The sequence below is a fragment of the Tiliqua scincoides genome, chromosome 4 (assembly GCF_035046505.1).
Source record: "Tiliqua scincoides isolate rTilSci1 chromosome 4, rTilSci1.hap2, whole genome shotgun sequence".
Taxonomy (NCBI): domain Eukaryota; kingdom Metazoa; phylum Chordata; class Lepidosauria; order Squamata; family Scincidae; genus Tiliqua; species Tiliqua scincoides.
Genome location: NC_089824.1, coordinates 222,200,219 through 222,227,018, shown reverse-complemented (window position 1 = coordinate 222,227,018; position 26,800 = coordinate 222,200,219). Strand labels below are relative to the sequence as shown.

The following is a 26,800-nucleotide window of genomic DNA, read 5'->3' as shown; positions in this document are numbered from 1 at the left end:
AGAGAAAACCACCTGCTACAGAACCATTCAAAAAAAGAACATTGTGCAACACTAGAGAAACCCAATTCTCTGTAAAATCATCAGCAAAAGTGGAATTTCAGTCCAGCAGCAATAAGACACACAGCACATCAAGCTGAAATGCCAACATTTTAGCCTGGGGACAAAAGGCACTGGCATAGCTGGCCTCTCTGGAACCCGGGGCTGTGACTCAAGAGGTCACCCCTGTGCCTGTCCTGGAAGTAATTGTGGTGATGTGATGACATCTGGCCACACCTGGAGTGGTTGTGTGCCACTCTGAGCAGTGAAAAAATATGTGTTCAGTTGCTCAGCATGCTCCGAGTAACTGTGGAGGTGGTGCTGAGAAAATACTGGAGTGGTGAGGAGGCTTCCTCACTGCAGCAGTACCTCCACCTGCACCCTCCATCTTTCCCTCAGCCAGCTGCAGGCCTGTGTGAGGCATCCCTGACAACCCCTCAGGTGTGGTACCCCGGGCCTGTACCCCCTGGACCCGCTTAGCTACACTAGTGCCAAATGGTCATTGGTGCATGCAGCAGGAGGGCAGTACACAGCTGGAGTGCCACAGTCACTTGCCACAACTCCCAGAGCTCAGCAGGCAGCAGGGCCTGGCGGAGGGTTTCCCCAGATGTTCTTCAGCCACAGAAGTCCCTGGAGAGACCCTTATCCCAAGCTTGGTGGGACTGCAGAATAACAGCAGTGACATTTGTAGCTGGCCCTTCCTCCTAGAGACGGAGGTCTCTGCCTACTGGAGCTCAGCTGGACTCAGTGGACTGGCAAACGGTTTTGTTTTTCATGCTGAGGTTGACAAGAAGCTATGCAAATGACACCCACTTCCCCCATTTCACCAGAAATGCAGTGAGGCCCCAGCCAGAATCTTCTTTGGTGCCCAACTATGTAAATGTTCACACAAGAAGGAACTAGCAGAGCCGCTCAATGCAAAGCTTCACCAGGAAGCTGTTGCCTTTTTGCAGAAGGGCGGCTGACTTCCTTCCCCCCCCCCACCTGACTCTCAGACCCTGTTGTCCCCAGTGCATTGAAGACTTCTGTGTGTAGCACTCCAGACATGTTCAGGTAGCCACAGATGCAGCCATAACAACTCACTGCTGCTTCTTGTTCCTCTCCACCAGATGGTTGTCCAAACAGAGCTGGAAGGAATGGAGGAGTCGGGGATGCTCTCAATCCCCTGTCTAGCCATGTAAGGCATGGCCAGCAACATTCAGGAGAATAATAAAAGCTTCTTCAAATATGTTAGAAGTAGGAAACCTGCCAGAGAAGCGGTTGGCCTGCTGGACAGTGAGGGAGGGAAAGGGGAGATAAAAGGAGACTTAGAGATGGCAGAGAAATTGAATGAGTTCTTTGCATTTGTCTTTGGGCAGATATCGCTGCCCCTCCTGACCAAGGAATTAAGTCAGACAGAGGTTAAAGGAGAAAATGCTTCAGACCTCCCAGGCTACTGGCCTGCTACAGTAGCTCTTTGGCTTGCGGATTCGATAACCCTGAAGGAGTGTACAGGAGCTCAAGGACCCAGCTGCAGGGCTACAGCTGCTGCAGAAGTTCATTCTGATGCACACAGCACACTGTCTATTCTACTGTGAACTCAAATATGAAGATGCTGCTTTTCTGCAATGGATTTTCTATATTTCAAAGATTTTAGAGAGACTCAGGAGTGTGTTTGGTTTTCCATATTACCGTACTTTATCTAGCTGCGGGAGACTGCCTGGGAATACTGGGAGCTGTAGGCTTATACCATAGTTATTTGAAGGTTGCCAACCAACCATGGCGCATGGTCAGGTAGACCTGGACTCTGCATCAAGAAGCCAGGTAGACCTGGGTTCCAAAGACCATTCTGGCTGTCAGCATCCTCCCCCTGACCTATTTTGCCCACCCCATTCTGTCTGCCGCCATTGCCCCCCTCCCTCTTTGAGAAGGGGCACAAAAGAAACTTTGTATCCCCTGATAAAATTCCTCAGACACCCTGATCTGGACTTTCAGAAGGTGTTTGACACGGTCCCTCACCAAAGGCTGCTGAGGAAACTCCACAGTCAGGGAATTAGAGGACAGGTCCTCACAGGGTTTAGAAACTGGTTGAGGGCCAGGAAGAAGAGAGTGGGTGTCAATGGGGCAATTTTTGCAATGGAGAGAGGTGAAAGGTGGTGTACCCCAAGGAACTGTCCTGGGACTGGTGCTTTTCAAACTGTTCATAAATGACCTGGAGACAGTGCTAAGCAGAGAGGTGGCCAGGTTTGCAGATGACACCAAACTTTTCTGAGTGGTGAAGACCAGAAGCGATTGTGAGGAGCTCCAGAAGAATCTCTCCAAACTAGGGGAATGGACAGCAAAATGGAGGAAAAGTTCATCATGATAGGTATGGCCTGATTTTAGAAGCAGGCTACCTCAGAATGCCAGATGGCCAGGTGCCCTGGAGGGCACCAGGACACAGGTTGTGTCTTGTTGTCTTGTGTGCTCCCTGAAGCACTTGATAGGCCACTGTGAGATACAGGAAGCTGGACTAGATGGACCTTTGGTCTGAACCAGCAGGACTCTTCTTATGTTCTTATTTTTTTTTTCTTTGAACAAAAAGGATCAGAGTGCAGGGCTTGAAACAGGTGAGCAGCAAGGCTGCTTGTTCTTTGGGCTTCATGCAAACCAAGATGCTTGATTGTCTGGCTTGCTAAGCATAATTGTGCTTTCTTAACTAGGGGTTTCTGATTACAGATGCACCTAGACGCATCCAACTTTCTCTGAGTGTTCTCTTAGTGGGAGAGTTAGGACAGACAAAAGAATATATTTCTTTACTCGGCGTGTGGTTGGTCTGTGGAACTCCTTGCCACGGGATGTGGTGATGGCGCCTGGCCTGGATGCCTTTAAAAGGGGATTGGACAAGTTTCTGGAGGAAAAATCCATTATGGGTTCCAAGCCATGATGTGTATGTGCAGCCTCCTGATTTTAGAAATGGGCTATGTCAGATGCAAGGGAGGGCACCAGGAGGCAGGTCTCTTGTTATCAGGTGTGCTCCCTGGGGCATTTGGTGGGGCCGCTGTGAGATACAGGAAGCTGGTCTAGATGGGTCTATGGCCTGATCCAGTGGGGCTGTTCTTATGTTCTCATGAGAATTATGAGAGCCAAATGCATCCCTGTGCTATGATTGTGCACATGAAAGACGCAGGGACTCCATCACTTCCCCTGAATCACGGAAATATCCACATTGCGCTTTCACAACAGGGAGGAAGCTGAAATGTGGCATACAAGCTGAGGGGTAAGGGACTTCCCCCACACTGTCACAGTCCTCTGGCACAGGGAGGACAGGGGGAAATTCCAGTGGCAAACAGGGATGTGTCTTTGCCTGTGAACAAATGTGAGCTGGGTCTTATGGCTGTTTCACACACACCAGTTCAACCTATGCAGCTTTCCATGCTTCTGATACAGGCTGCCCGCCTTTCCTCTCCGTGCATGTGTATGTGTATGTACACATGAGAACTCCAGCCTGGACAAGAAAAGGTGTGGGGAGGAGGAGGAGAACATCACAGTTGTGGGCAACTGTACCTCAGGAGACTGGATAGCAGGAATGTCAAGCTCAAGAGCTGGAGGAACAAACTCCCTTCCCAGCAGGAGCAACATCCAAAAGCAACGCCAGCTCCACCTGAATTTGACACTACCTTAATTAGAAAACAATCTTAATACATAGCACTTGTATAGTGCTTTGAGGATGTAATGTGCTGCATACAGATTATTTTGTTGTTGTCCTTAAAACAACCCTTTGAGCATTATTATCTCCATTTCACAGATGGGTAAAACTGAGGCTAAGAAGGAGTGCTTTGCCTAAGGCCATCTGGTGAGTTAATAGCAGTGGCAAGATTCAAAGCAGGGGAGTTCTGATTCACAGCTTGGCTTCCTAATCACTATGAATATTTGGACAGTTAGTAATTGTTTCTGCAGTTCTTGGAAGTTCTCCATCTTTAAACATTTACATCACGAGCATGAAAGCAAAACAGTATGGTGCATGGACACATTGGTCTTGCTGTGCCCTCCCCCAGGAAAAAGTGTTCCAGCCACTGTCAGATATGTGGTATGCAACTGTGGTGCTATCAGGTCAAACTGGAGTCATGAAAGAGCCCAAGAAAGCCCTGGGCCTTACATGTGACACCTATGCTGTGGAGAGCTAGGCCTGCCTCTCACCAAGAAGGTCAATCTGTGCCAGACTATATTAGGCTGCAGGTGGGGAGAGCACACATGATGCAATATTAGTTATATATACTATATGTATATCTATACATAGTAGTACCCTGGGGGGGGGGCTGGGGGCTAAGAATAGGCCCTCAGTTTGGCTGTACTTGTCGTAAGAGGCGACTAAACAGCCACCGGGTAGATGGGACTCGTCAGCCTAGGAAGGCAGCTCATCTAAGAGAAGGAAACTCTGACCTCAAACCTCCACTGCCTTGTGGCTACATCCAGTTCTGGAAAAGGCTTCAGGAGTCAACCTCGAGGCAAAATCAGGAGCCGGAGTCCCTTAGGCAGTTCATGGCTGAACACAGTCTTGTTCTGACAACTCCTGCGACGCCGCTGGAACCAACCGTATTGGCTTCTGCCTTTCCATTGGACCATTCCAGCGACGTGGAGAGGGGGGATTTGCTGCATGGGTAACAGCCTATCCTCCATACCTTCTTTACCCAGGCTTCGCGCACTGGAGAGGACACTCCAACTTCGCCATACGGCGTCGGCACAACACGGGAAGCAGCAGTTTACCGGTTATAAGTCTTTGAGGGAGACAGACCAGGGACAGACTGCACTTGCTCCCGGTGTGGAAGGGATTGTCACTCCTGGATTGGCCTTTTCAGCCACACTAGACGCTGTGCCAGAACCACCTTTCAGAGCGCGATACCATAGTCTTTCGAGACTGAAGGTTGCCAATACAATATCTATAGAGAGAATGTTATGTTCAATCCATTCTCCTTGACTAGCTACTTTTCTATGCGTAGGGCATCTTGTTTTGTAAGTAAGAGCATCCAAGCTTGTGAGCCTCCCCAACACAACCTGGATTGTAGATTAAGGAGAACTAGACCATTGTCTCTATAAGGGATGAAGAGGCCCACTTAATTATAGAGCCATCATTATGTTACAGATGAAGGCCAGGATTCTGATGTTTTACTTCATTGACATCTGGTCATGTCCTTGTGCCTCACTTCTCCAAGTAGTGAGAAGTCCCAGGAGCTGCAGAATGCACGGGGTTTGAGCTTCCTTAGGAAGAGAGAGCTCTTTTGGGAGGCTTATGGGGTCTTGGCAATATTTGCATACACATATACAGGTTGGAGCACTGCAGGAAGTCAGCAGCATGTTCTCCTGCAAACAGCAGCAGCTCCATCTTCTTCATACATAGCTCTTGGGTTTCATTCCACCCCTCCCAGAACCTGCCAGCTCACATGAACTGCTGTCACTCACTCACTCCCCAGAGGGAGGAGAGGAGAAATCCACTCATGCTTTGGCCCCTCTTCTCAGGTAGACATCCTTGAGGGTCATAAGAAAGAACAGGAGAAGAGCTCTGCTGAGTTCAGCCAAGGGGGGCTACCTAGACCAGCATCATGTGTCCCACAGTGGCTCACCAGCTCACCAGCTGCCTCTGGCAATAGATGAAGTCAGGCACACTACTGCTTAACATGAAGGTAGAGCATAGTCAGTGTGACTAGGAGCTGTTGATGGACCTCTCTCTCCATGAATTTGTCTAATCCTCTTTTCATGCACACCACAATGGTGGCAACAAATGCCAAGACTAATTATGCACTGTGTGAAGAAGTGCCTCCTTTTGTCAATCCAACACTTCTCCTCAATCAGTTTAATTGGATGACCCCCAGAAAAACTCCTCCTCCACTTCCTGAATAGTTTAGGGGTCCTGATGGAGGCAGCCATTCAAGGGTCTTCCTTGGCCATGAACATTTGTTTCACAATGGCTTCCATGGTCTCTGGCAGCTATGGGATATCAGCAGGTCCCCTGAATTCCTAGCTGAACACACAGACCTGCCAACAGCCTTGACCCCCTAGCAACCTGCCCGGTCACGGCAGTTGATCTGATATAGGAATTCGTCCCTAAGCTCATTTCCCAACCCTGCAACAATATTTGTGTGTCATTTTTCTTCAAAGAGTTTACATGAAGTTGACAAACAGAAGATTGTGCCAACAAGTTGAGAGAAACCTGGTTTCAATGGTATGGCCACATTTTGCGCTCCAACAGCGATACACTGGTGCAGAAGGGCCTTCAGTTGGCGGTCAGTGGCAAAATGACCAAAGGGCTGGCCAAAGCAGCGCTGGCTTGACATGCTGCACGGCGACATGAAAATCACCCGCCTACACTCAGGCCAAGCCTACAATCGAGAGAAATGGCGACTCCGATCCAAAATAGGGTACCCCACCAACACACTGGACACATGCTAAAGAAGAAGAAGACAAACAGAAGACTGTGCCTAAACTGTGAAAGGAAACCCATGTAGATGTTGGAATTGTGCAATGGCAACTATGTGTAATTGCACCTGTGCAACTGTGTACTTTTGGTGACTCACTTCCTGACCTGATGAGAAGTCACTACTGCTGGGTCCCAAGTGAGAAGTAGCTTCCCCTGACCCCTGCCTTGCCCAGCTGGCAAAAAGCCCAAGCTTTTATCACAAATGGCAGGAGGGCAACTTTCTTCTGCAAAATGCAAATTGCTTTCATGTTTGTAGTGGTGACGCTGTTGAAGATTCTGTTGCTGCCCATCAGAGTTGCGGAAGGAGGGGGAGAGCCTGCTGCAGTTAGAAAAAATAACACAGTTAAGAACATAAGAAAGTCTGACTGGATCAGGCCAAAAGCCCATCTCCTGTGGCTCACCAGATGATCCAGGGAGCACACAAGACAACAAGAGACCTGCATCCTGGTGCCCTCCCTCACAGTTAAGCAGCTGTAAGACCTCAGCAGTGCCTGCATCCCAGCCACCCTGCCCTTCTTTTCCAAAGCCCCCTTCCCCTTGTCAATGCTCTAGGATGCCATGGCCAGGAACATACAATTCAGTTGGTGACGACTGATGTGATGGGTGGTGCACACCATGCAGAGTGGAATGTGAAGTTGTAGTGGGAGAATCGGGGCCCTTCCGCTACAGACTGCAGGGGTAGGGGGTCAATTTTCAGAATTACCTCCCACGAAGCCAGACAATGTGCTTCATGCTGTAGATAATCACAGGGGAAGAAAGGCTTGGCACAGATCTCTCCCTGATTTTCTGGTTTACTACATGCAGGATATAGTTTCTGGTATAGGGGAGGAACCAGAAAGATGACCCCCCCCCCACCTGCGGTCTGAAGTGGATCGGCTGAGGATTCCACCTTGCTCAGAGTGATGTGTAGACTGGGTGGTAGTTAAGGGGGAGAATGTTGGCTTAGACTCTCAGCTAGTTTCTAGCTACAGATGACCAACAGAAGCAGTCATGAGAAGAAACAACGCCTCCATTTTGCTCTAGCGGCCTGGAATGGCTCTGAGGGGTAAGGGTTGCTTGCATGCCCCGGGGAGGCGCTTTGCAAAGCTTACTGCTTTTCACCCCCTCTAGCTATGCTACTGCCTGGAAACAACCCTCCATGATGATGCATCAGAGAGTAATATGGGACATTCTAGGGTTCAAGGATGACCAGAAACACCCAGGGGGCAGGGTGAAATTGCAGCTCTGAGGGGCAGGTGGGGGCAGGCAGCACCCTGTACTCATCAGCCACGACACCTTGCTCCCATGTTCCCCTCCCTCTCTCTCCTCATTCTGCTACTCAGTGTTTTGAAAGAGAAAGCAGAGATCAGAACCAGGACACCTGGGGTGGGTGGGGAGAACTTGGGGGTCAGTGCAGGTGCTGGTCTGGCTTGGTCAGGCTTGATGAGGATTCATGTCCTCCAAATCTTCTGTGTTGGATAAAGCAAAGGCCATTTCAGCACCGCTACATCATAGTGCGGAAGGTTGTTTACATCATTGGGCTGCTAATGTGGTCATGGCTAAGACAAGAACCGATGGGAGGGTACCCTGAGGATGCCCTTCAGTCACTATTCTACCCCCACTGTCTACACTGCAGCACAGAGTAATCACTGTCAGTGCAAGGGGGGTGCTCAGAGTGGGTCACCCCATGTTTGCTTTTACCTGGACGCATCCAGATAGATTTCCACTTTCTTTTGTCTCTCATTCCAAATTCTGTTGACTTGATCAGCATCATGTTAAGAACATAAGAACAACCCCACTGGATCAGGCCATAGGCCCATCTAGTCCAGCTTCCTGTATCTCACAGCGGCCCACCAAATGCCCCAGGGAGCACACCAGATAACAAGAGACCTGCAAGGCTTCCTGGGAATTGTAGTTAAGAACATAAGAACAGCCCCACTGGATCAGGCCATAGGCCCATCTAGTCCAGCTTCCTGTATCTCACAGCGGCCCACCAAATGCCCCAGGGAGCACACCAGATAACAAGAGACCTGCAAGGCCTCCTTGGAATTGTAGTTAAGAACATAAGAACAGTCCCACTGGATCAGGCCATAGGCCCATCTAGTCCAGCTTCCTGTATCTCACAGCGGCCCACCAAATGCCCCAGGGAGCACACCAGATAACAAGAGACCTCATCCTGGCGCCCTCCCTTGCATCTGGCATTCTGACATAACCCATTTCTAAAATCAGGAGGTTGCGCATACACATCATGGCTTGTACCCCATAATGGATGTTGATGCGATTCTCACATCAGTGTTATTCTTTGCACAGTCAGTGCAGAACTTCAAATAAAGAAAAAGAAGGAAGAGACACAGTTTCTCTAGAATATGTATTTTAAGAGAAGTGAACTGGAAACCAAGGGCAACACCAAAGCCATTACTGACCAAAGCCACTGCAGCTGCATGTGACTCTGGCGGGTGGTGATGCACCCACTGCAAATTCCTCCTACTCTGCACTTCTCATGACCACACCAGGTTAATTAAAAAGGCAAGAACAGGAAATGAGTTCATCATAGTGGAGAAAGGACCAGTGAAGTGAAACAATAGAGTATTGTTACCTTGACAAGAAAGGGATTTGTGCAGTCACTGTGCATTTGCTCCACTACACCAGCAGGTGGCAGCCTTGCTCCATTGCAGCTTGGTTGGAGGTGGGCTGCTGGACAACCAAAATCCAGGTGAGAAACACAGAGCAATCTCCCGAGACTGGCAGGGGCTACTGGCTGCAAAGGGCAAGCCATGGCTGGGGCAGGTAGCAGAACAACAAGATACAAAAAGCCCTGCAAGATCAGACCCACAGTCCAGAGAGTCCAGCATCCTGTTTCTACCTGCAAAGTGCCCTCAGAGAGTTCCACAAACACAGCATGAAGGAAGAGCCCTCTAGCAACCAGCATCCAGAAGTTGGCTGCCTCTGACCTTCTCTTTCTATCAGGTCTAAAGAGAACCCAAGGAATGCTCTGCTGGATCACAGGTAGTTGTCCTCTTCCTCAACCACCGCGTCCTCCTCCTCCTCGTCACGTGCCAAGGCCTCAATGTCATGGGTGATGTCCGTGATCATGCGATTGAAAGACTCAGATTCGGAGCGCAAAGACCAGCTGTCATAACTGCGCACGGCTGAGGCCGAGGTGTTGCTCATGCTCCGTTTGATGCGCCCGAAGCTGTCGGTCAGGATCCCTCCCTCCCGGATGCCAATGTTCTCCAGAAACCTCTCAAAGTAGCCAATGTCCTGATCAGGAACAAAGGGTCGCATCCCTGTTACGGAAGAAGAAGGAGGAGGAGCAGGGAAAGTTGTGAAGAAAGGCACAGAAAAAAATGCGAGTTTGTACAAGTGCAGAAAAGGACAGGATTCGGGCACTCAAGAATCCCAGCTTTCATCTCATTCTTTAAATGCAAATTTCTATGCTTTTTGACTACACATTTTCACATCCGATGAACACGTGTGAATTCCATCAACCAAAGACCACTTGAGTTGAATGTGGGACATCCCCATTATTATACATGCACAGCATCACCATCCCGTCACCTTGGAGAGATTTTGTATTACCCAACAGAAGAAATTTTCGCTTTTCCCCGTAGAGTTGGAGAAGGCCAGTGCAGTATCCCTCCACTGGCAGGCCCATCCGGTATTCTCTGAGCAGCAGTGCAAACTGTTGGATCTCTTGTGGAGTCAGCTTGTTTCTCAGCTGCAGGAAGAGTGAAAGAGAGGGGATGAGAAAGAGTGCATGGAGCTGGGAGCATCCAGCAGCTTTCCAATGTCCTTTTAAAACATCTTCTGCATGCATTTCATATCAATGTTTCAGTTTTTGATCCTGCCTTAAATAATGCTATCATTACATTATTCAATTGTAGCTTTGAGCTCATTTTTGTATTTTTTAATTTTATTTTTCTGACATGCAAATTGTTGTATTGTTTGCTAGTTTTATGCCAGCGAGCTGTGCAATACATTAAAGAGAAGCAGAATATCCATCCGTCAACACATTATTAAGTTGTATCTCAGTACCATTGGCCGGAAGCAGTGTGCAACCAAGGGAAGTGGCAAACGTTCTCATGGATGCAGAAGAAAAGTCTGCCATCTGCCCCCTGTGTCTGCACAGCAAAGCCAGACTCACGGTGACCATGTAGTCCTGTAGCTGCTCCAGCCCCGCACTGCTCTGGTCGCTCTCACTGCAAGCCGTTGCGAGGCTGTGATGTGACCGGTGGAACGAAGGGGAGGAAGTGTCACTGCAACAGGCATCAAAAGTGTCATGGGAACCATCACTGCAGGGAGAAAGGAGGGAGCTGCTCAGTGACTCTTCTCCACTTGTCTTGGCAGGAACTCTGTGTGGGATATAGAGCTTGTTCTCCCCACTGCTTCATGGAGTGCCCCCTATGAATCTGCCCATTGGTTGAGGTTATCTGAGGAAGACCTGCTGTGCCTCCCCTCCCCCCCCCAGGTGGTGGGATGGACAAGGAGGCCTTTGTGGCACCAGAGTATGGCAGCCCCTGTCCTGGGCAGTTTGCTTCTCTTTCTTGCCTGGTGTTCTGATGTCAATTGGCTTTTGCAGCTTACTCTTTTTCTGCTCTCTGACTCTTCGTTAATGTCATCTGCGGCCTCTGGGTTGTTTCCTCCTCTCCCAATTATTACAGACTGGATTGTTTGTTGCTTTAAGGCCCAATCCTATCCAACTTTCCAGCACCAATGCAACCCTGAGGTGACAGGACAAATGTTCCCTTACCTTGAGGAGACCTCCATGACTCCCCCCCCCCCATTACAGGATGCAGTGCACAAACCCTTGGCATGGCTGCATTTTATTTTTTATTTATACAGGTATTTATATACCGCCTTTCTTTGGTCATCAGATTTCTCCTCAGACTTTAATCCAAGGCGCTTTACGTAGGCAGGCTGTTCTAAACCCCCGTAGGGATTTTTACAATTGAATAGTTCTTGTCTTTCATAGAACTCCTCGTTCCAACTGGATTCCTTCCCAGTCTGGCCTCTCTCTGGCCCTTCTCCTCCCACGCTCCACTTGAGGGCGACTCCTCTCTGCCACCGAGGGTCAGCTCACCAGTATATCAGTGTGTCGTCAGTTCTCGGGTACTTCCGGTTGTTTCGAACTGGCAGCCTCAGATCTTCAGGCATACAAGGCGGCAGCTCTACCAACTGAGCCAGACCTCCTGCCATCAGCACTGGAAAGTTGGCTAGGATTGGGCCCTTATATTATTATTATGCAAATTATTTCCATTGTGGAAATGGAAAGTATATAACTCTTATATAAGTATACTTATAAGAATATAAGTATATAAATGGAAATGGAAAGTATATAGCTCTTCTATTAAATAAAAAATAAAACCACATGCTTCAGGCCAGAGGAGCATTTGGACCTCACACCCTCTGCTTGAAAGACTTGGCCCCACACCCCAGTGTGGGAGGCAGGTCGCCATTACACCTGAAAGCAGAAAAGGTCGCTGCTGTAAACAAGACATTGGATTCTCTTGGGCTGATCCTGCAGCCTGTGCTCAGATTCAGTCTGCATATGCCCAGAGGCACACTTCTTTTTTCTTGTTTACCCAGAATTAGGACCCACTCAGGGATGGCTTTAACCAATTGGACATATTGCACCCAATTGAGCCTTGCACCTAAGGACCCCCCATGCTGGGGTAACCTACTCTAGTCTTGTCAAATACAACACATTGCAACAGACACCTAACACCACATTGCAGGTTGTCTAGAGAACAGCAATGCTTTTAATTTTGAATTCTAAATTCTTAAAAAGTCAGTAGTGTTTGTTTCTGCTGTTTACATTTTTGCTTACATGTATGCAATTTTATATTAAAATGTATCTTGATCTATTTGATCCATTAACTCATATGCACTTTTTAAGTGTACTTTTTGATCGCTTTCCATTCTACCATGGAGAAGTCTATAATACATTCCATTTATTTCTCTAAGATTCTACAGACCTTGGTTGTGAACAGGGGGCTCCACAAAAAATGTTTCCATTTGGGCCCTGCAGCTCCTAAGGCTGGCCCGGATTATCAGGATATTCAGAGACTGTGACAATGAAAACCAGTGAAGCATGTTGTAGACATGTATTTGTTACCAATTAGGAGTGCAGGACGCACAAGGAGCTGCAGCAACTGAAATCAGCATCGTATCCATGTGTCCCATTGGTTCGACAGCTCTCACCTGGGAACACACACGAGGAGGTGACAACAGGGGAAAAAATGGGAGTCTGCATTATCCATCCCAACCCCCTCTCTGCCTTCTGTAAGTCATTCATAGCCTGCTGCTTTTCACTTTACAGTGCCCAGCTGGCCAACAATAAAACCATGTTCATCATTCGACTTTGCTACTAACAAGTGTGTTCATTTTTTAGCTTACACTCAGTGCTAGGAAATTTTAATATGGGCATGCAAGTAAAAAGCGTATTCAAATAAGCACAGGTATTCCCTCTCTTCCACTGTAGAAAAGACAGCTAGGTATATCTGTTTTACAAACAGGTAGACCAGACATTTTCAATCACTGTGCTGTGGCCACGAATGGTCCACAGATGTGCCATAGGAATTTGGGATCATTTATTAGTAACACCAATGGGGCATGTCAGCCCCCACTGGCAGCATGGTGTGCCTTGTCAATTGCCAAAAACCTGATGGTGTGCCTTGGCAATTTTAGTGCCTTGTCAGTGTGCCATGAGCTGAAAAAGGTTAAAAATGCTGATGTAGACACACCTTTGTACCAGCTTGTCAGCACATTCCCCAGTGAATCTTGGGAATTGTAGTTTGGTTAGGGTGCTGCAAACTTTCTGTTACCAAACAGATCCCTAGCACCCCATTACAGAACTACAATTCACAGGTCTCTCTAGGGAAAGGGAATGACTGTAAAATCACTTGTGCGGTGCAAGCCTAGGTGTGTCTTCCTAGAACGAGCTCAATGATGCTTTTTCTCAAGTGAGCGTGCATAGATTGCAGCCCAAATCTGCAGGCTAGTTCTCACCCAACTGTTCTCTCCATCATCCCAGCAGAAGGTCTGTAATCGGTAACAGTAACTAAAATCGCAATGCTCTCTCGGAGCAACACCCAAATCCAGCCCAGCGCCATCAAATCTCTTGATATACTACTCTGCCCATACATATGAAGCACCATGACTGCAAGATTAGGAGTGATTCAGACAGGCCAACCTTAGGGGTAAGTGGGCCATCTTAGCTACCCAGGAAGCTGGGCAAGTTTTGCTCTGGGAGGTGGGATCAGGCAGGCTGACCTCTAGGAGGGCAGCAGGCAAGCTGAAACTCGAGGGGGGGGGCAAGCCAGGCATCAGGGCTCAGATTTTTTTTTTAAATGTAGTGTCTGCCATGGGCTATGACAAAGAACAGTGTTTTAAACTTTTTTTTTTTTACAAAGTCACAAAGATTTTGGGGGTGCTAAGAACAACACTGGACTGGTGTTCTGCACCAATTCATTTGCTCAGTCAGAACCTGGATTCTGTTTACATCCACTTGCAGTATGCAGTGAAATGGCTGGGTGACTTTTCTGTTGTCAGTGAATGGCTGGCTGCTGTTTCAGAAGGTCAGTCGGGTGTTCCCAGCCACTGGTCCAGCCCTCCCAAGTGGCACTGCCTGAAAATGTTCTGCTACAAAAGCAAAAAAACCTTGTTGGTGCTTTTGGAATAGACAAGCCAGAGCCTTTTTGGCTTCTTACCATTGTCGAAAAGCTTTTCAGCAAAGTTTTTAGAAATAACTACCAGTAACTCTAAGAGCCAGTGCTCTTGGCATCCTCAGAGGCTTGGGAAAAGCAAACTGGAATTGACCTTTGTCCAGTGTTTAGATGCAACCCCTAACGGCGTGGGGGCTATGCAGTATCTTTCCCTGGACCTTTCTAGGAAATGGTCAGAGGCCATCTTGGTGGCTACCTTGACATATAGGAGGCCCTGCTTGACGTGTATGAACTGGGGCACTGTGGTCCCCAAGGTCTCCATCAGCTGCTCTCAGTTGGTACACACAGCACTGAACTACTTGGGCCATCCGTCTGACTCCATGGAGGGCAGTGGTCTTGGTACTCACTCCGGCTGGACAGCCACGGACGCTTTGGGGTGGAGGTGTAGTGATAGCCGGCCCGGTCCACACACTCAATGGTCTGGTCCCCATAGATTATTTGGAAAACCTGGCAGATCAGGGCACACGATTCCTCGGCTGTGTCCTGCATCCCAGAAAAAGCAAAAGCAATTAGAAGCTTATTCTGCAGTTGTTTTGCAGGCACATGTGGCAGTTCTTAAGAAATTTACTCACAGTTCGTCCCACTGTTATCAACAGGGCTTACTCCCTAGTAAGCAAGCATGCTGAGAATTGCAACCTTAGAACAATGAACAAGATGATGCTTTCTGCCTCTTTTGAAATCCACCCTCTCTGCTGGGATTCACCTGGTTTTTGTGTGTGTGTGGAAGTGGGGCTGGAAGTGAGATATGGGGGGGCAGCAACTTACTCTGTTAGCCACAGCCAGGATGATGAGGTTGCAGTAGGCTTCGGGGCTGGGCTCCTTGGGGTCCAGGGGGTTGCTTCCTGTGTGCCTCCGCTCCCAGCTGCCACAGGTCTTCCCTCTCTCCCAGCTGCCGCTGTAAGCCTGCCTGCGCTCCCAGCTACCCCCTGGCTTACTGGTCGGCTGGCGCTCCCAGCTCCCACCACCCTTGCCCGCAGGGCGACGCTCCCAGCTCCCACTGTAGGTCTGCCTGCGCTCCCAGCTCCCGAAGGGCCGGCTGCCTGCAGTCCCTTGTCTCTTCTCCCAGCTGCCCGTGCCCTGCTTCCGCTCCAGACTCCCTCCCCCACTTGGTCGCCCATCCTGCCCACTCCGGGCTATTTTCCAGTCCAGGCTGCAGATGGTGTGCCTCCGCTCCATAGTGCCCCCCAGTGGCCGGGGCTCCATTGGTCTCTTCTCGGACGGTCCTCCGGGGAATTTCTTCTCCTGCAAACTTCCGGGATAAATGTCCAAGCTGCCCCCTGCAGGGACTGGGTCAACTCCCAAGCCTGGGAAAGAGAATGCGGGGGGGGGGGGAACTTGTGTTCAAGCAACTCTGATGGAGGCCATTTCTCCTCTTTCTCTCCCATCCACCCTCCAAAGGCCTCAGGGCGGCATCTATAGAATTTGTCCCACTCTATCTTCATAACAACCCTGTGGGTAGGTTAGGATGAGCACTGAGGGCTGACCTGGAGCACAGGGGTGGGACACCTGCTCTGCATGCAGAAGGTTCCAGGGTTCAAGCCCAAGGCAGGCCTGAGGAGGGGTGGACAGGGCAGCAAAATCCCTAGGGCCTGGGCTAGGACAAAACAAACTATACAGTACAAAACAAAGGTATTAAAACATAAATGTGGGTACCTCAATCTCAGCCTACCCAGGGCTATGTTTCCCCTGCAGCTTTAATCCACTTTCAGTACACTTCTGTTTCCCCAATGCATTCTGGAGACTGGAGTTTAAGGGTAGCCTTAACAGTTCTCAGATTCCTTAACAATCTACTGTCTGTCCTTCCCCAGCTTTGAGGGAATAGAAGTGCACTGAAAGTGGGTTAAAGCTGTAGTGGAAATGCAGCCCAAGTCTTCTCCATAAGCATCAACATGTATTAGTACAGTTCAAACAGGGGAAAGTGACACACCTTCAGACCAGAGCTGCCAGGCCCCCACAGTAGATCACACAATTCCCAAGCCCCAATAGTCAGCGCCACCCTTCTTCTAATGTGTGTCTAGAACACATGGCCTTGGATCTCCTGTGTTTGGGCATGGTTTGCAGGTGAAATTAACATTATGGAAAGGTTAGGCAAGTTTATTTCACCTGGGCTTTGCTTCAAAGTCACCACATAGTAATGAGAGAGATAGGGAAAGTCTATCCCTGGATGCCCCTGCATCATTAAGAACATAAGAACAGCCCCACTGGATCAGGCCATACGCCCATCTAGTCCAGCTTCCTGTATCCCACAGCGGCCCACCAAATGCCCCAGGGAGCACACCAGATAACAAGAGACCTCATTCTGGTGCCCTCCCCTGCATCTGGCATTCTGACATAGCCCATTTCTAAAATCAGGAGGTTGTACATGCACATCATGGCTTGTACCCTGTAATGGATTTTTCCTCCAGAAACTTGTCCAATCCCCTTTTGAAGGCGTCCAGGCCAGACGCCATCACCACATCCTGTGGCAAGGAGTTCCACAGACCAACCACACGCTGAGTAAAGAAATATTTTCTTTTGTCTGTCCTAACCCTCCCAACGCTCAATTTTAGTGGATGTCCCCTGGTTCTGGTGTTATGTGAGAGTGTAAAGAGCATCTCCCTATCCACTCTGTCCATCCCCTGCATAATTTTGTATGTCTCAGTCATGTCCCCCCTGAGGTGCCTCTTTTCTAGGCTGAAGAGGCCCAAACGCCGTAGCCTTATTAGAAGAAGCAAATGGGGAGGACTTTGCTGAGGTAGAAGAAAAGAAAAGCAGCAGCACTACTCAAAGCAAGGAAATGAGAGGGTGGTGGGGATGAGTGTGCTTGGGGAACTGTGGGGAAGGGGGCCCAATCAGGCATCTTGCCCAGACACAATGCCAGCTCTCAGTGGCCCTGCATCCTATTTTTCAGTGATGAAGAAGGATCTCAGATAGTTCAGCTAGCAAAGCTGCTGCCAGTCCAAGCAGGCCACAGGGGCTCTCCCCTGGGGACATTCATGTTTCCTTCTGTTTTTAAATTAATCTTCATCACTGAATAGGCTAGTGCAGTGTTTCTCAAACTGTGGGCTGGGACCCACTCATTGGTCATGAGCCAATTTCAGGTGGGTGCCCATTCATTTCAATATTTTAGAGTTGATGCTTCCATGGTATGTGACTGCACTTGGAGAAATATGAGACATCTGTACTTTTATCAGGGTACTATATCTATGCTTTGAACATTTATAGTCAAAGGGACTGTTTGTTCCCTTTCCTCAGGGCTGCATTGTGGTGGCAGCGGCATTGGAAAGGTGGATAGGATTGAGCCCTTAACTGGGATGCCTTGAACTGCACAGCCTGGAACAGTCTCGGTGCTCATTTTCCCCAGAAACTCTGTGTTTGGTTGGTTTGCCGTGCAGGATTCTTTAAACCAAGTTGATCCACACCTGTTTTAAGCACCAGGAGGTGGAGGGCATCATCCCTCAGGTAAGAGGCGGCTGCAATCTCGTGGGTGGGGATCCGCAAGATGAGCTCCTCATTGTCTCTCCAGGTTAGGAGCAGGCAGCGTGCCGAAAGGCTCAGGATGCTGTCCTGTTCAGGGGTCGTCTTCAGTGGAAGCTCCCTCAGTTGCTGCAGGAGAGCCAGAAGAAAGGGGGAGTCACTGAGCAGGGTTGCATCAGATTGGGAAATTGGAATCAGGAAGGGCTGACACAAGATCGTCACATCCCACTTCCAGGCATGCACTCCACCAGCCCTCAACAGGTCCCTCTCCCCCAGTCAGAACACAGCGCAGAGAACAGGTGTGCAGCAGAAAAGCACAGGTCAGACCAATCGACTCAGATGGGTCAAGTAAGTGAGCCAAGCCACAGGGCAAGGCAGAAAAGTCCAGTCGTGGCTCTTGTATGTATTGTGTTCATTAACTAGAACTCGTTTCCTCCAGTCAGATGTGGAATACAGTCCTGTGAGATACGATCGAACTCTCTGCACACTAAACCACCAGGACAGCTGGTCAGAGGGGGAAGCTGCAGACTCTCCATGTCCCACAGGGCACCTCAGAGCACAGCCCTCCTAACTGAATGGGTCATGTGATCAGGAGAAACCACTAATCTCCACTTCCTCTTTTGCATAGCTTAGGGCAGCGATTTGGAACCGGTGTGCCGCAGCCCATTGGTGTGCCACAGAAGGTCAACCGGTGTGCCACAGGAGTTTGGAGCACAATGACCGAAAATTATCTGGGTTCTGTGGCTCTGTTTCTAGGGCAACTACAAGTAGTAATGAACTGTCTGACCCACGGAGCTGGCAGAGGAAGAGGGACAGACAGTTCGTTACTACAGACAGTTGCCCAGACAGTGCTTACGCTGGTCATGGGAACTTAAATTTCCCACTTTTGCACTACATGTGCAACATTCATTCTTCTCTGTTGAGGATTAACACCTTAACACTGCTCCTGGCACTCTCTCTGGGGGAGCTCATTCTGAGCATGACTGCTAATTGAACATCATCAAAGCACACTGAAGTACGCTGTTTGGTTACCCTTGCAGTATCAAGCAGTTGCAGCAGTTCATCACGGCTGGAGGGGTTCAGAGAAGTGGTCACCCAAGTCAAGTGACCTAAAAACTGGGGGAGAAAGAGAATGCTCAAACAGGTGACCAGTGAGAAAAGATAATGACGTAAGAGGATTTTGAAGGAATCTCGAAAGTGGCAGTTTTGCACTGGAGCACATCTACAATTAGGATGGCAGATTGTTTACTTAGTAAACATAGTTTTACAGCCCAGTCCTATCTGGGCCTTTCACTGCCAGAATTCACACACAGGCCAGATCGCCAGGCCACAGTTGCATGCTTCTGGGCCGCTGCTGCAAATGGCATGGGGTGAGCTGTAGTGCACTACGCACTGTAGTGGCTCCTGGAGGTTCTTGCTGGGTGGGGGCTGCTGGAGCAAGTCGGTTGAGGGTGGTGGCAGGTCAGGGCAGGTCAGGGGCAGATCTCAGCAGCAGCCGCATCTGTGAGATCTGGAGCCCCCATCCTGCACGTGAGGCCTGACACACTCCTTTGGACCTCGTAGATTAACAGCCCAATCCTATCCAATTTTCCAGTGCTGGTGCAGCCTTGCCAATGGGGCGTGCGCTTGCGTCCTTCGGTGGGGAGGCAGTCACAGAGGCCTCCTCAATGTAAGGGAATGTTCATTCCCTTATCTCAGGGCTGCATTCCGGCTGCACCAGTGCTGGAAAGTTGGATAGGATTGGGTCTTAAAGCCAGCAAATTAGCTGGTGTAGATCTGAGTATGCCCATTGGGGACCAGGGAGCTGCAGAGGAGGTGAGTAAAATTTCCTTTGCTTCCTTTGCCCAGGCTGCTTAACCTCTTGACCTTCTGCTTATAGCCTGTCCAGAGGCAGCTGATAAACCAATGTGGAAATCAGGATATGGGATTAGGGAGCCTGATCCAGCAGGGCTTCTCTTGTGTCTCTATGACCTTCGATGAGGGCTTGTCTAAGGCCACTAAGTTCATGGTGGGTGTGAATTTTAAACTTGGGACTTCTCTGAAGCTCTACACTAGACCAGCAAGCTAAGCCGCATGCAGGCCCCCCCCCTATGTTCCTTTCCCCACTCTCACCTTCACTTCCTTCTCCACATAATCGTGAAGGAGGATCTGGGGATCAATGAGGTAGTCTGGGGGGTACAGCGGCACCGAGTGCAAAGGACGCCGGCAGAAGCTGCTCTTGAGGATTTGCCTTCGCGCTGCCTTTGGGAAAACCAGTCGTTTGATGGGAGACACAAACCCCTGGGCACAAGCAAGAGGGAAAGGAGGACCGGTAAACGCTGATTCATCTGGCAGTGGACAGAGATTTGGAAATGGACACAAGGGAGTTGAAATGTTGACAGAGGGTCCCAGAAAAATAGGAGGAAGGGTTCTAGAAAGATAGTGATGCCTGCAGGTTGCTCTCCTCTGCGTTCTGCAAAATGCCAAGTTATGTTCTGTGTCAAGACACTTAAAAAACTCTGTGTAAATGAAGTGTGCCTGGAACCGTCCTTCTGCAGAGTTTATGTCTCTTGCATTCTTACCACTCCTTCCTTGCATGGTTAAGTTGTGAGGGAATTGCATCTCTTTCAACACCGCATGAAGAAGGAGTGGGAAGAGTGGATGGTGAAGCACTCCTTTCTCCTGTGGTCCCTTCCTGTTTTGGGTAAAGAACCTCGAAAGGGACAGAGCATAGTGAAGGGGCCTTTTCAGAAGGGGTCTGACAGCAGTGAGTCAAGGACAGCATTGGACAGTGGAGCTGTTTGAGCCACACCTGGTGTACGCATCTCATAGTGGGAGAAATAGTCACAGCCACTGTATGTTTTTGTGGAGTGCAACTGTAAGCCATTTTGGGATGGGTGGACCAACTGAAAAACATAATCTCCTCCCAGCCTACAAATTGACCAGCAGGCAGCAGGTGTACATACTGTAGCCAAAGCCTCCAGCATCTTTCTGTGCTAAGGGCTGTTAAGGATGGCTGTACCGTCCTGCAGCAGACATGTTTTCTGAAGATACCTGAAGAACTCTGCAGCTGTTTCCAAGCCAAGCATGCAATGCATGCCATATGGATGATGGCTGACCCATCTGCACATGTCCACATGAGGCTGAATTGCTGTGAGAAATGCTGGTGCCCCTGCAGCACTCATGTGAAGTATGATCGCCCCAAGTCAGCCAAGTGGATTTGCAGTGTGCCTTCTGCCCTTCCAAGCGGGGAGAAGTTCTTGGGCAGCACTACAGAATTTAGTCTCCTTTGGGCGAGGGAACCCTGGAGGTTCGGAATGACACTTCACTTGTACAGCTGTCTTAAGGGTTCTACAGCAGTGTTTCTCAAACTGTGGGTCAGGACCCACTAGGTGGGTCGCGAGCCAATTTCAGGTGGGTCCCCATTCATTTCAATATTTTATTTTTAATAGACTTGATGCTACCATGGGATGTGACTGCATTTGGGGAAATGTTACAGACCTGTACTTTTAACAAGCTACTACATATATTCTTTTAACAATGATAGTAAATGGAACTTACTCCTGGGTAGGTGGAATTGCAGCCTAGGATTTTTAAAATTTTTCCTACTTGCTGATGTCACTTCCAGTCATGACATCACTTCCACTGGGTCCTGACAGATTTTCATTCTAAAAAGTGGGTCCCGGTGCTAAATGTGTGAGAACCACAGCTCTACAGGAATGATCTTGCTGCAGTCCTTACAGCAACCCTGTGAGCTACACAAGTCCTATTTTAGCAGCTGCGGCTGCGAGGGAGTAACTTGCTTAAGGCCACTCAGTGAGTTCGTGACAGAGGTGAGATCCAATCAGAGCAGCACTGATTTGCACCACAGGCTCTTAGCCACTGAGTTCCACCAGCTCTCCTCTGTTATCTTTGCATGATTTGCTTTGTGGAAACAAATACATTCTTTAAAATATGTACAGCCTGCACTGCACCAGATTCTGTGTAACTCTCAACTCAGGCTTCACCCCCAGTTTTTCGCTAGACCCCCCTGCAGCTGTCTCTGTGTCTATAGCTCCAAATTGTTTCTTTGTTCACTTGCAGGGGGGGGGGGTCACCTGCTCCAAGCCCTTGTGGATATCATTTCAAAAGCTGGAGAGAGACTTCTAGCAATCAGGAGACCCTTCTGTCAGCGAAGGATCAGTGAATCATCTTGGGCTATTAGCAAGCAATCAGCCTAATGCAGGATGGGCTGTCAAGGGCTGTGTAACACCTGCGCTGCTCCCCCCTGGGGGCAGAGCAAAATACCATGTGAGTCTCCTTTTCAACCGCCACAAAGTCCAGAAATGACATCTCTTTTGACTGTGATGGGATTAATCGTTGCTTTGCCCTTTCTTAAAATCCTGTTGCCTAGTACATTATGGTTGAGATGCTCCTTCCTGTGAAACTGAAAGCAGAGAAATTACTGCCACAGTCACTTTGTGTAAAAACAAGTGTGCTCATTTTCCTCCATCCAAAACAGGACAGTCTCTCCATCTTTGTCTCTCTCGCTCTCTAGTGGTCAAGTGGAGCCTGGCCTCAGCAGCACATGGCAATGCAGAGGTAGCCCTACCGGAAAGCAAACCTGATCACCTCTGGAGGGGATTTGGCACGCCACTAGGAAGCAGAACTGGGAACAATCAGATCTGGACTATGAATCTCACAAGCAGAATCCATAAAGCTGCTTTTGACAAAGTCAGACATTGGTGGCTCTTTGCTCGATGTCATCTGCACCGACTGGTATCTTCTCTCCAGGGTTTCAGACAGAGCAGGTTCTTTTCCCAGGCCCTCTCTGAAGATGCTGCCAGGAACTGGACCTAGGACCTTCTTCCAAACAAGCTCATCACTGAGTTGCTCCAGTCTCAAAAGCCACTGGGAAAGCTTCCTGTACAAGACCCACTGGAACACGCTGTTGCAAAAAATCCCATTCAGTTCGGTTTTCCTTGCTTAGGAAAACTTTTGGATGTCATCCCAAGTGTGAGTGGGAAGAAGCGTGCCACTGGGAGTCTTTGCCTGAGGTGCCAAACTATCACAGGTTTGCCCTGTGGGTGACAGCCAACCAAACTGATTTCACTCCCTTATCTCAGGACAGGATGATGGTTCTGTAGCTAGGAGCCCAGGCTGGCAAATGGGCAACATTGCCTGAGGCAGCAGCTGCGGGGTTGGGGAGTCCCCGCCCCCCCCAGAGTGAGAATGGTGCTGAGTCAGTGAAAGGGTGCAGAAAGGTCATATGGGCCCATCTGCTCAGAATGGGGGCTGAGAGAGCCTAAGAGATGGAGGCTTAAAGAGGGACTTCTTAGCCTTGCAGAGGTGAATCAAGAACTGCCAGCATGTTTGCTTTCTTGGAAAGATCCAGGCTCAAGCTGAGCTAGCACTGACCAAAGCTATCCTGGAACCTGTTGGAGCAGCTCCAGAGTCTGTTTTTCAGGGTCAGTGCACCTCAGCAGTGGAACATACAACAGTCGTCAAATGGAGAATCCCTGATAATGTGCAGAGACATTTCTCTCACTTCAGCGCTCCCTCCAAAGAAATACCATTCGAAATGGACAATGAGATGCTTATGGTGTGAGGTGTGAAGCCCAGACAGGCTCATTCTCTGCCTCCTATACAGGGCTGCACCACTGTTGGCAACCTTCAGTCTCGAAAGACTCTGGTATCGTGCTCTGAATGGTGGTTCTGGAACAGCGTCTAGTGTGGCTGAAAAGGCCAATCCGGGAGTGACAATCCCTTCCACACCGGGAGCAAGTGCAGTCTGTCCCTGGTCTGTCTCCCCGGCTATGGGCCTTCCTTCTTTGCCTCTTAGCCTCAGACTGTTGGCAAAGTGTCTCTTCAAACTGGGAAAGGCCATGCTGCACAGCCTGCCTCCAAGCGGGCTGCTCAGAGGCCAGGGTTTCCCACTTGTTGAGGTCCACTCCTAAGGCCTTCATATCCCTCTTGCAGATGTCCTTGTATCGCAGCTGTGGTCTACCTGTAGGGCGCTTTCCTTGCACGAGTTCTCCATAGAGGAGATCCTTTGGGATCCGGCCATCATCCATTCTCACAACATGACCGAGCCAATGCAGGCGTCTCTGTTTCAGCAGTGCATACCTGTTAGGGATTTAAGCACGTTCCAGGACATGACACATGTGGGTATCTTGTCTGAAAAGAAAGTGTGCTTCTTGCTTCTGAACCACAGTTTTATCCACATGCAGAGATGCAGAGAGATTTCTGATTTTAGAAACAGGCTATGTCAGATGCAAGGGAGGGCACCAGGATACAGATCTCTTGTTACCTGGCGTGCTCCCTGGGGCATTTGGTGGGCCCAGGCTGTGAGATACAGGAAGCTGGACTAGATGGGCCTATGGCCTGATCCAGTGGGGCTGTTCTTATGTTCTTATGATATTTGCATAATACTATTGAGTGGTTGAGACAGCTTTAATTGGACAACAGCTCGATCAAAACTTTGTACCTAGAATACTTTGATTCTGCAACCTGTATACAAATTGTGAGAATGAACCAAAATAGCATCCATTCCATCATTTCTCCACTTCTTGATGATGTGCCATTTTTGAACTCCCATAAATCTTTCCCAGTTTCCCGATATTTCCTGTGCACATGCCGTCAGGCTTGACGGTCCTGGCAGCCTTAAGGGCTAGAAATAGCTCTTTTTTTTTTTTCAAAATGGAAACCAAGAATTTTGGGCTGCTGATTTGCAGTTATCCTGTCTATACAAGAGACTTGAAAGAGGGAAGTCTCCCTTGAAAATGCTGTTTCCCTTATCTGGGTGAATTTATACACTTAGCAGGATAACTATCATCTCATTTCCTGTCTTTATGGCAAGTATTTCAGTTTGAGAGGAGTGTTGTGTTTGGGAGAAGTTACTGGGAAATCTGAGTGGGCCTGAGTGGAGCTCCTGGCCCACAGTTGCCCCACTGAAATAAGAAAGTCAACAAGACATGCTTTAGCAATTGATGGTGTTGAAGATCATTTCTAAATGGGAAGTGCCAGGGATCAAATCTCAGGGGAGGCCCTCTGTCAGAACAACAAGTGCTTACTCAGTGGTGAGGGGTAGTGCTCTGTGCATGCTCAGGGGCATTTACTTGTTTTCTGGGACTGAGCATCTGGCCCTGAAAACATATTTTTGGGCTAATCCCAGACTCAAAGGAAGCCCTGGGATCAATAAAATGGTAATTTGTGACGTAGGGAAAAAAAAATTGGGGAGTAGGGATTATAGCAATAGCCCAGTTGTTCTCACATATTTAGCATGAGGACCCACTTTTTAGAATATGAATCTGTCAGGACCCACTGGAAGTGATGTCATGACTGGAAGTGACATCATCAAGTAGGAAAATTTTTAACAATTCTAGGCTGCAATCCTACCCACACTCACCCAGGAGTAAGTCCCATTGACTGTCATTGTTAAAAGAATATGAATAGTAGCCTGTCAAAAGTACAGGCCTGTAACATTTCCCCAAACGCAGTCACACACAATGGTAGCATCAAATCTAATATATTAAAAACAGAATATTGAAATGAATGGGGACCCACCTGAAATGGGCTCTCAACCCACTTAGTGGGTCCCGACCCACAGTTTGAGAAACACTACAATAGCCTGTTAGCGAAGTCCTCCTCTTTTCTGGGACCACACCCCTCCCCCTTTTTGTCTGGTTTTTTGGGCCTGGTGGTGGGGGAAGGCCCCCCCCATGTAGAGGAGGCAGCACACTGCTAAGTGCAACACTTCACTTGACTGCACACCTGAGTGAATGTGAGGATCTGTCTCGTACAACATCGTCATTCAGTGTTCCCCATCAAGAGTTGAGGGGACCTTGAGCTGCACACCCAAGAACTCAATGCACAGAAGCCCCTCGCCCAGAGTCCAGTCCCCTGCCATACATACATACATACCGGCCTTTTCCCTTTCTTTGCTTCAGGCTCCATGTCCCGTTCTTGCTCTGCTCCCGTCCCCAGGAAGGCAGCTTTTCCTCTACGTGCTCCATCCTTTGTTTTCCCATCCTGTGTCGGAAACTCCACCAGCAACCAGCCCTAATGTCAAATGGCCAAGTTCCTGCCCCTCCTGGGCTTGATAAGCAGGCGGAAAAGGTGCAAAAGAGAGCAACTAAGATGATTGCTGGGCTGGGGCACCTTCCTTATGAGGAAAGGCTACGGCGTTTGGGCCTCTTCAGCCTAGAAAAGAGATGCCTGAGGGGGGACATGATTGAGACATACAAAATTATGCAGGGGATGGACAGAGTGGATAGAGAGATGCTCTTTACACTCTCACAGAACACCAGAACCAGGGGACATCCACTAAAATTTAGTGTTGGGAGAGTTAGGAAGACAAAAGAAAATATTTCTTTACTCAGCGTGTGGTTGGTCTGTGGAACTCCTTGCCACAGGATGTGGTGATGGCATCTGGCCTGGACGCCTTCAAAAGGGGATTGGACAAGTTTCTGGAGGAAAAATCCATTATGGGGTACAAGCCATGATGTGTATGTGCAACCTCCTGATTTTCAAAATGGCTATGTCAGAATGCCAGATGCAAGGGAGGGCACCAGGATGAGGTCTCTTGTTATCTGGTGTGCTCCCAGGGGCATTTGGTGGGCCGCTGTGAGATACAGGAAGCTGGACTATATGGGCCTATGGCCTGATCCAGTGGGTCTGTTCTTATGTTCTTAACTACAATTCCCAGGAAGCCTTGCAGGTCTCTTGTTATCTGGTGTGCTCCCTGGGGCATTTGGTGGGCCGCTGTGAGATACAGGAAGCTGGACTAGATGGGCCTCTGGTCTGATCCAGTGGGGCTGTTCTTATGTTCTTAGGAGTGCCCAAACCCTGGCCCTGAGGCCACTTGCAGCCCTCAAGGACTCCCAATACGGCCCTCAGGGAGCCCCCAGTCTCCAATGAGCCTCTGGCCCTCCGGAGACTTGCTGGGGCCCGCACTGGCCCAACGCAACTGCTCTCAGCATGATGGCGACTGTTTGACCTCTCACGTGAGCTGTGGGATAGGGCTTCCTCCACTGCTTGCTATTTCACGTCTGTGATGCAGCAGCAGCAACAAAGGAAAGGCCAGCCTTGCTTTGTGCAAGGCCTTTTATAGGCCTTGAGCTATTGCAAGACCTTCATTCATTCATATACATTCATCTTTAATATATTCATTTATGGTATGTAAACGTATGTAAATTTATTCAAATTTTAAATG

General features: G+C 49.0%; 1 protein-coding gene across 1 annotated transcript; it reads right to left on the bottom strand.

Annotated features, from left to right (window-relative positions):
- Positions 1–8,800: 8,800 nt before the first annotated feature.
- Positions 8,801–25,612, bottom strand: CCM2L (CCM2 like scaffold protein). The gene is made up of 10 exons (XM_066625329.1): positions 25,510–25,612; positions 19,741–19,908; positions 18,661–18,744; positions 17,574–17,757; positions 14,938–15,476; positions 14,520–14,655; positions 12,586–12,649; positions 10,593–10,740; positions 10,028–10,166; positions 8,801–9,735 (listed from the first exon to the last, which is right to left on the bottom strand). The coding sequence occupies exons 1-10, from the start codon at positions 25,540–25,542 to the stop codon at positions 9,449–9,451; spliced, it is 1,782 nt and encodes a 593-aa protein (XP_066481426.1). The 5' UTR covers positions 25,543–25,612; the 3' UTR covers positions 8,801–9,448.
- Between the last annotated feature and the right edge of the window lie 1,188 nt (positions 25,613–26,800).

Excerpts from the sequence above, each read along its gene's own strand:
- CCM2L (XM_066625329.1), bottom strand. The coding sequence starts at position 25,542 with ATGGAGCCTGAAGCAAAGAAAGGGAAAAGGCCG. Across the intron at positions 15,477-17,573 it reads CCTCCTGGTGCTTAAAACAG|GCTTGGGAGTTGACCCAGTC; the intron begins GTGTGGATCAAC and ends TCTCTTTCCCAG. Across the intron at positions 9,736-10,027 it reads GCGAAAATTTCTTCTGTTGG|GGATGCGACCCTTTGTTCCT; the intron begins GTAATACAAAAT and ends CTTCCGTAACAG.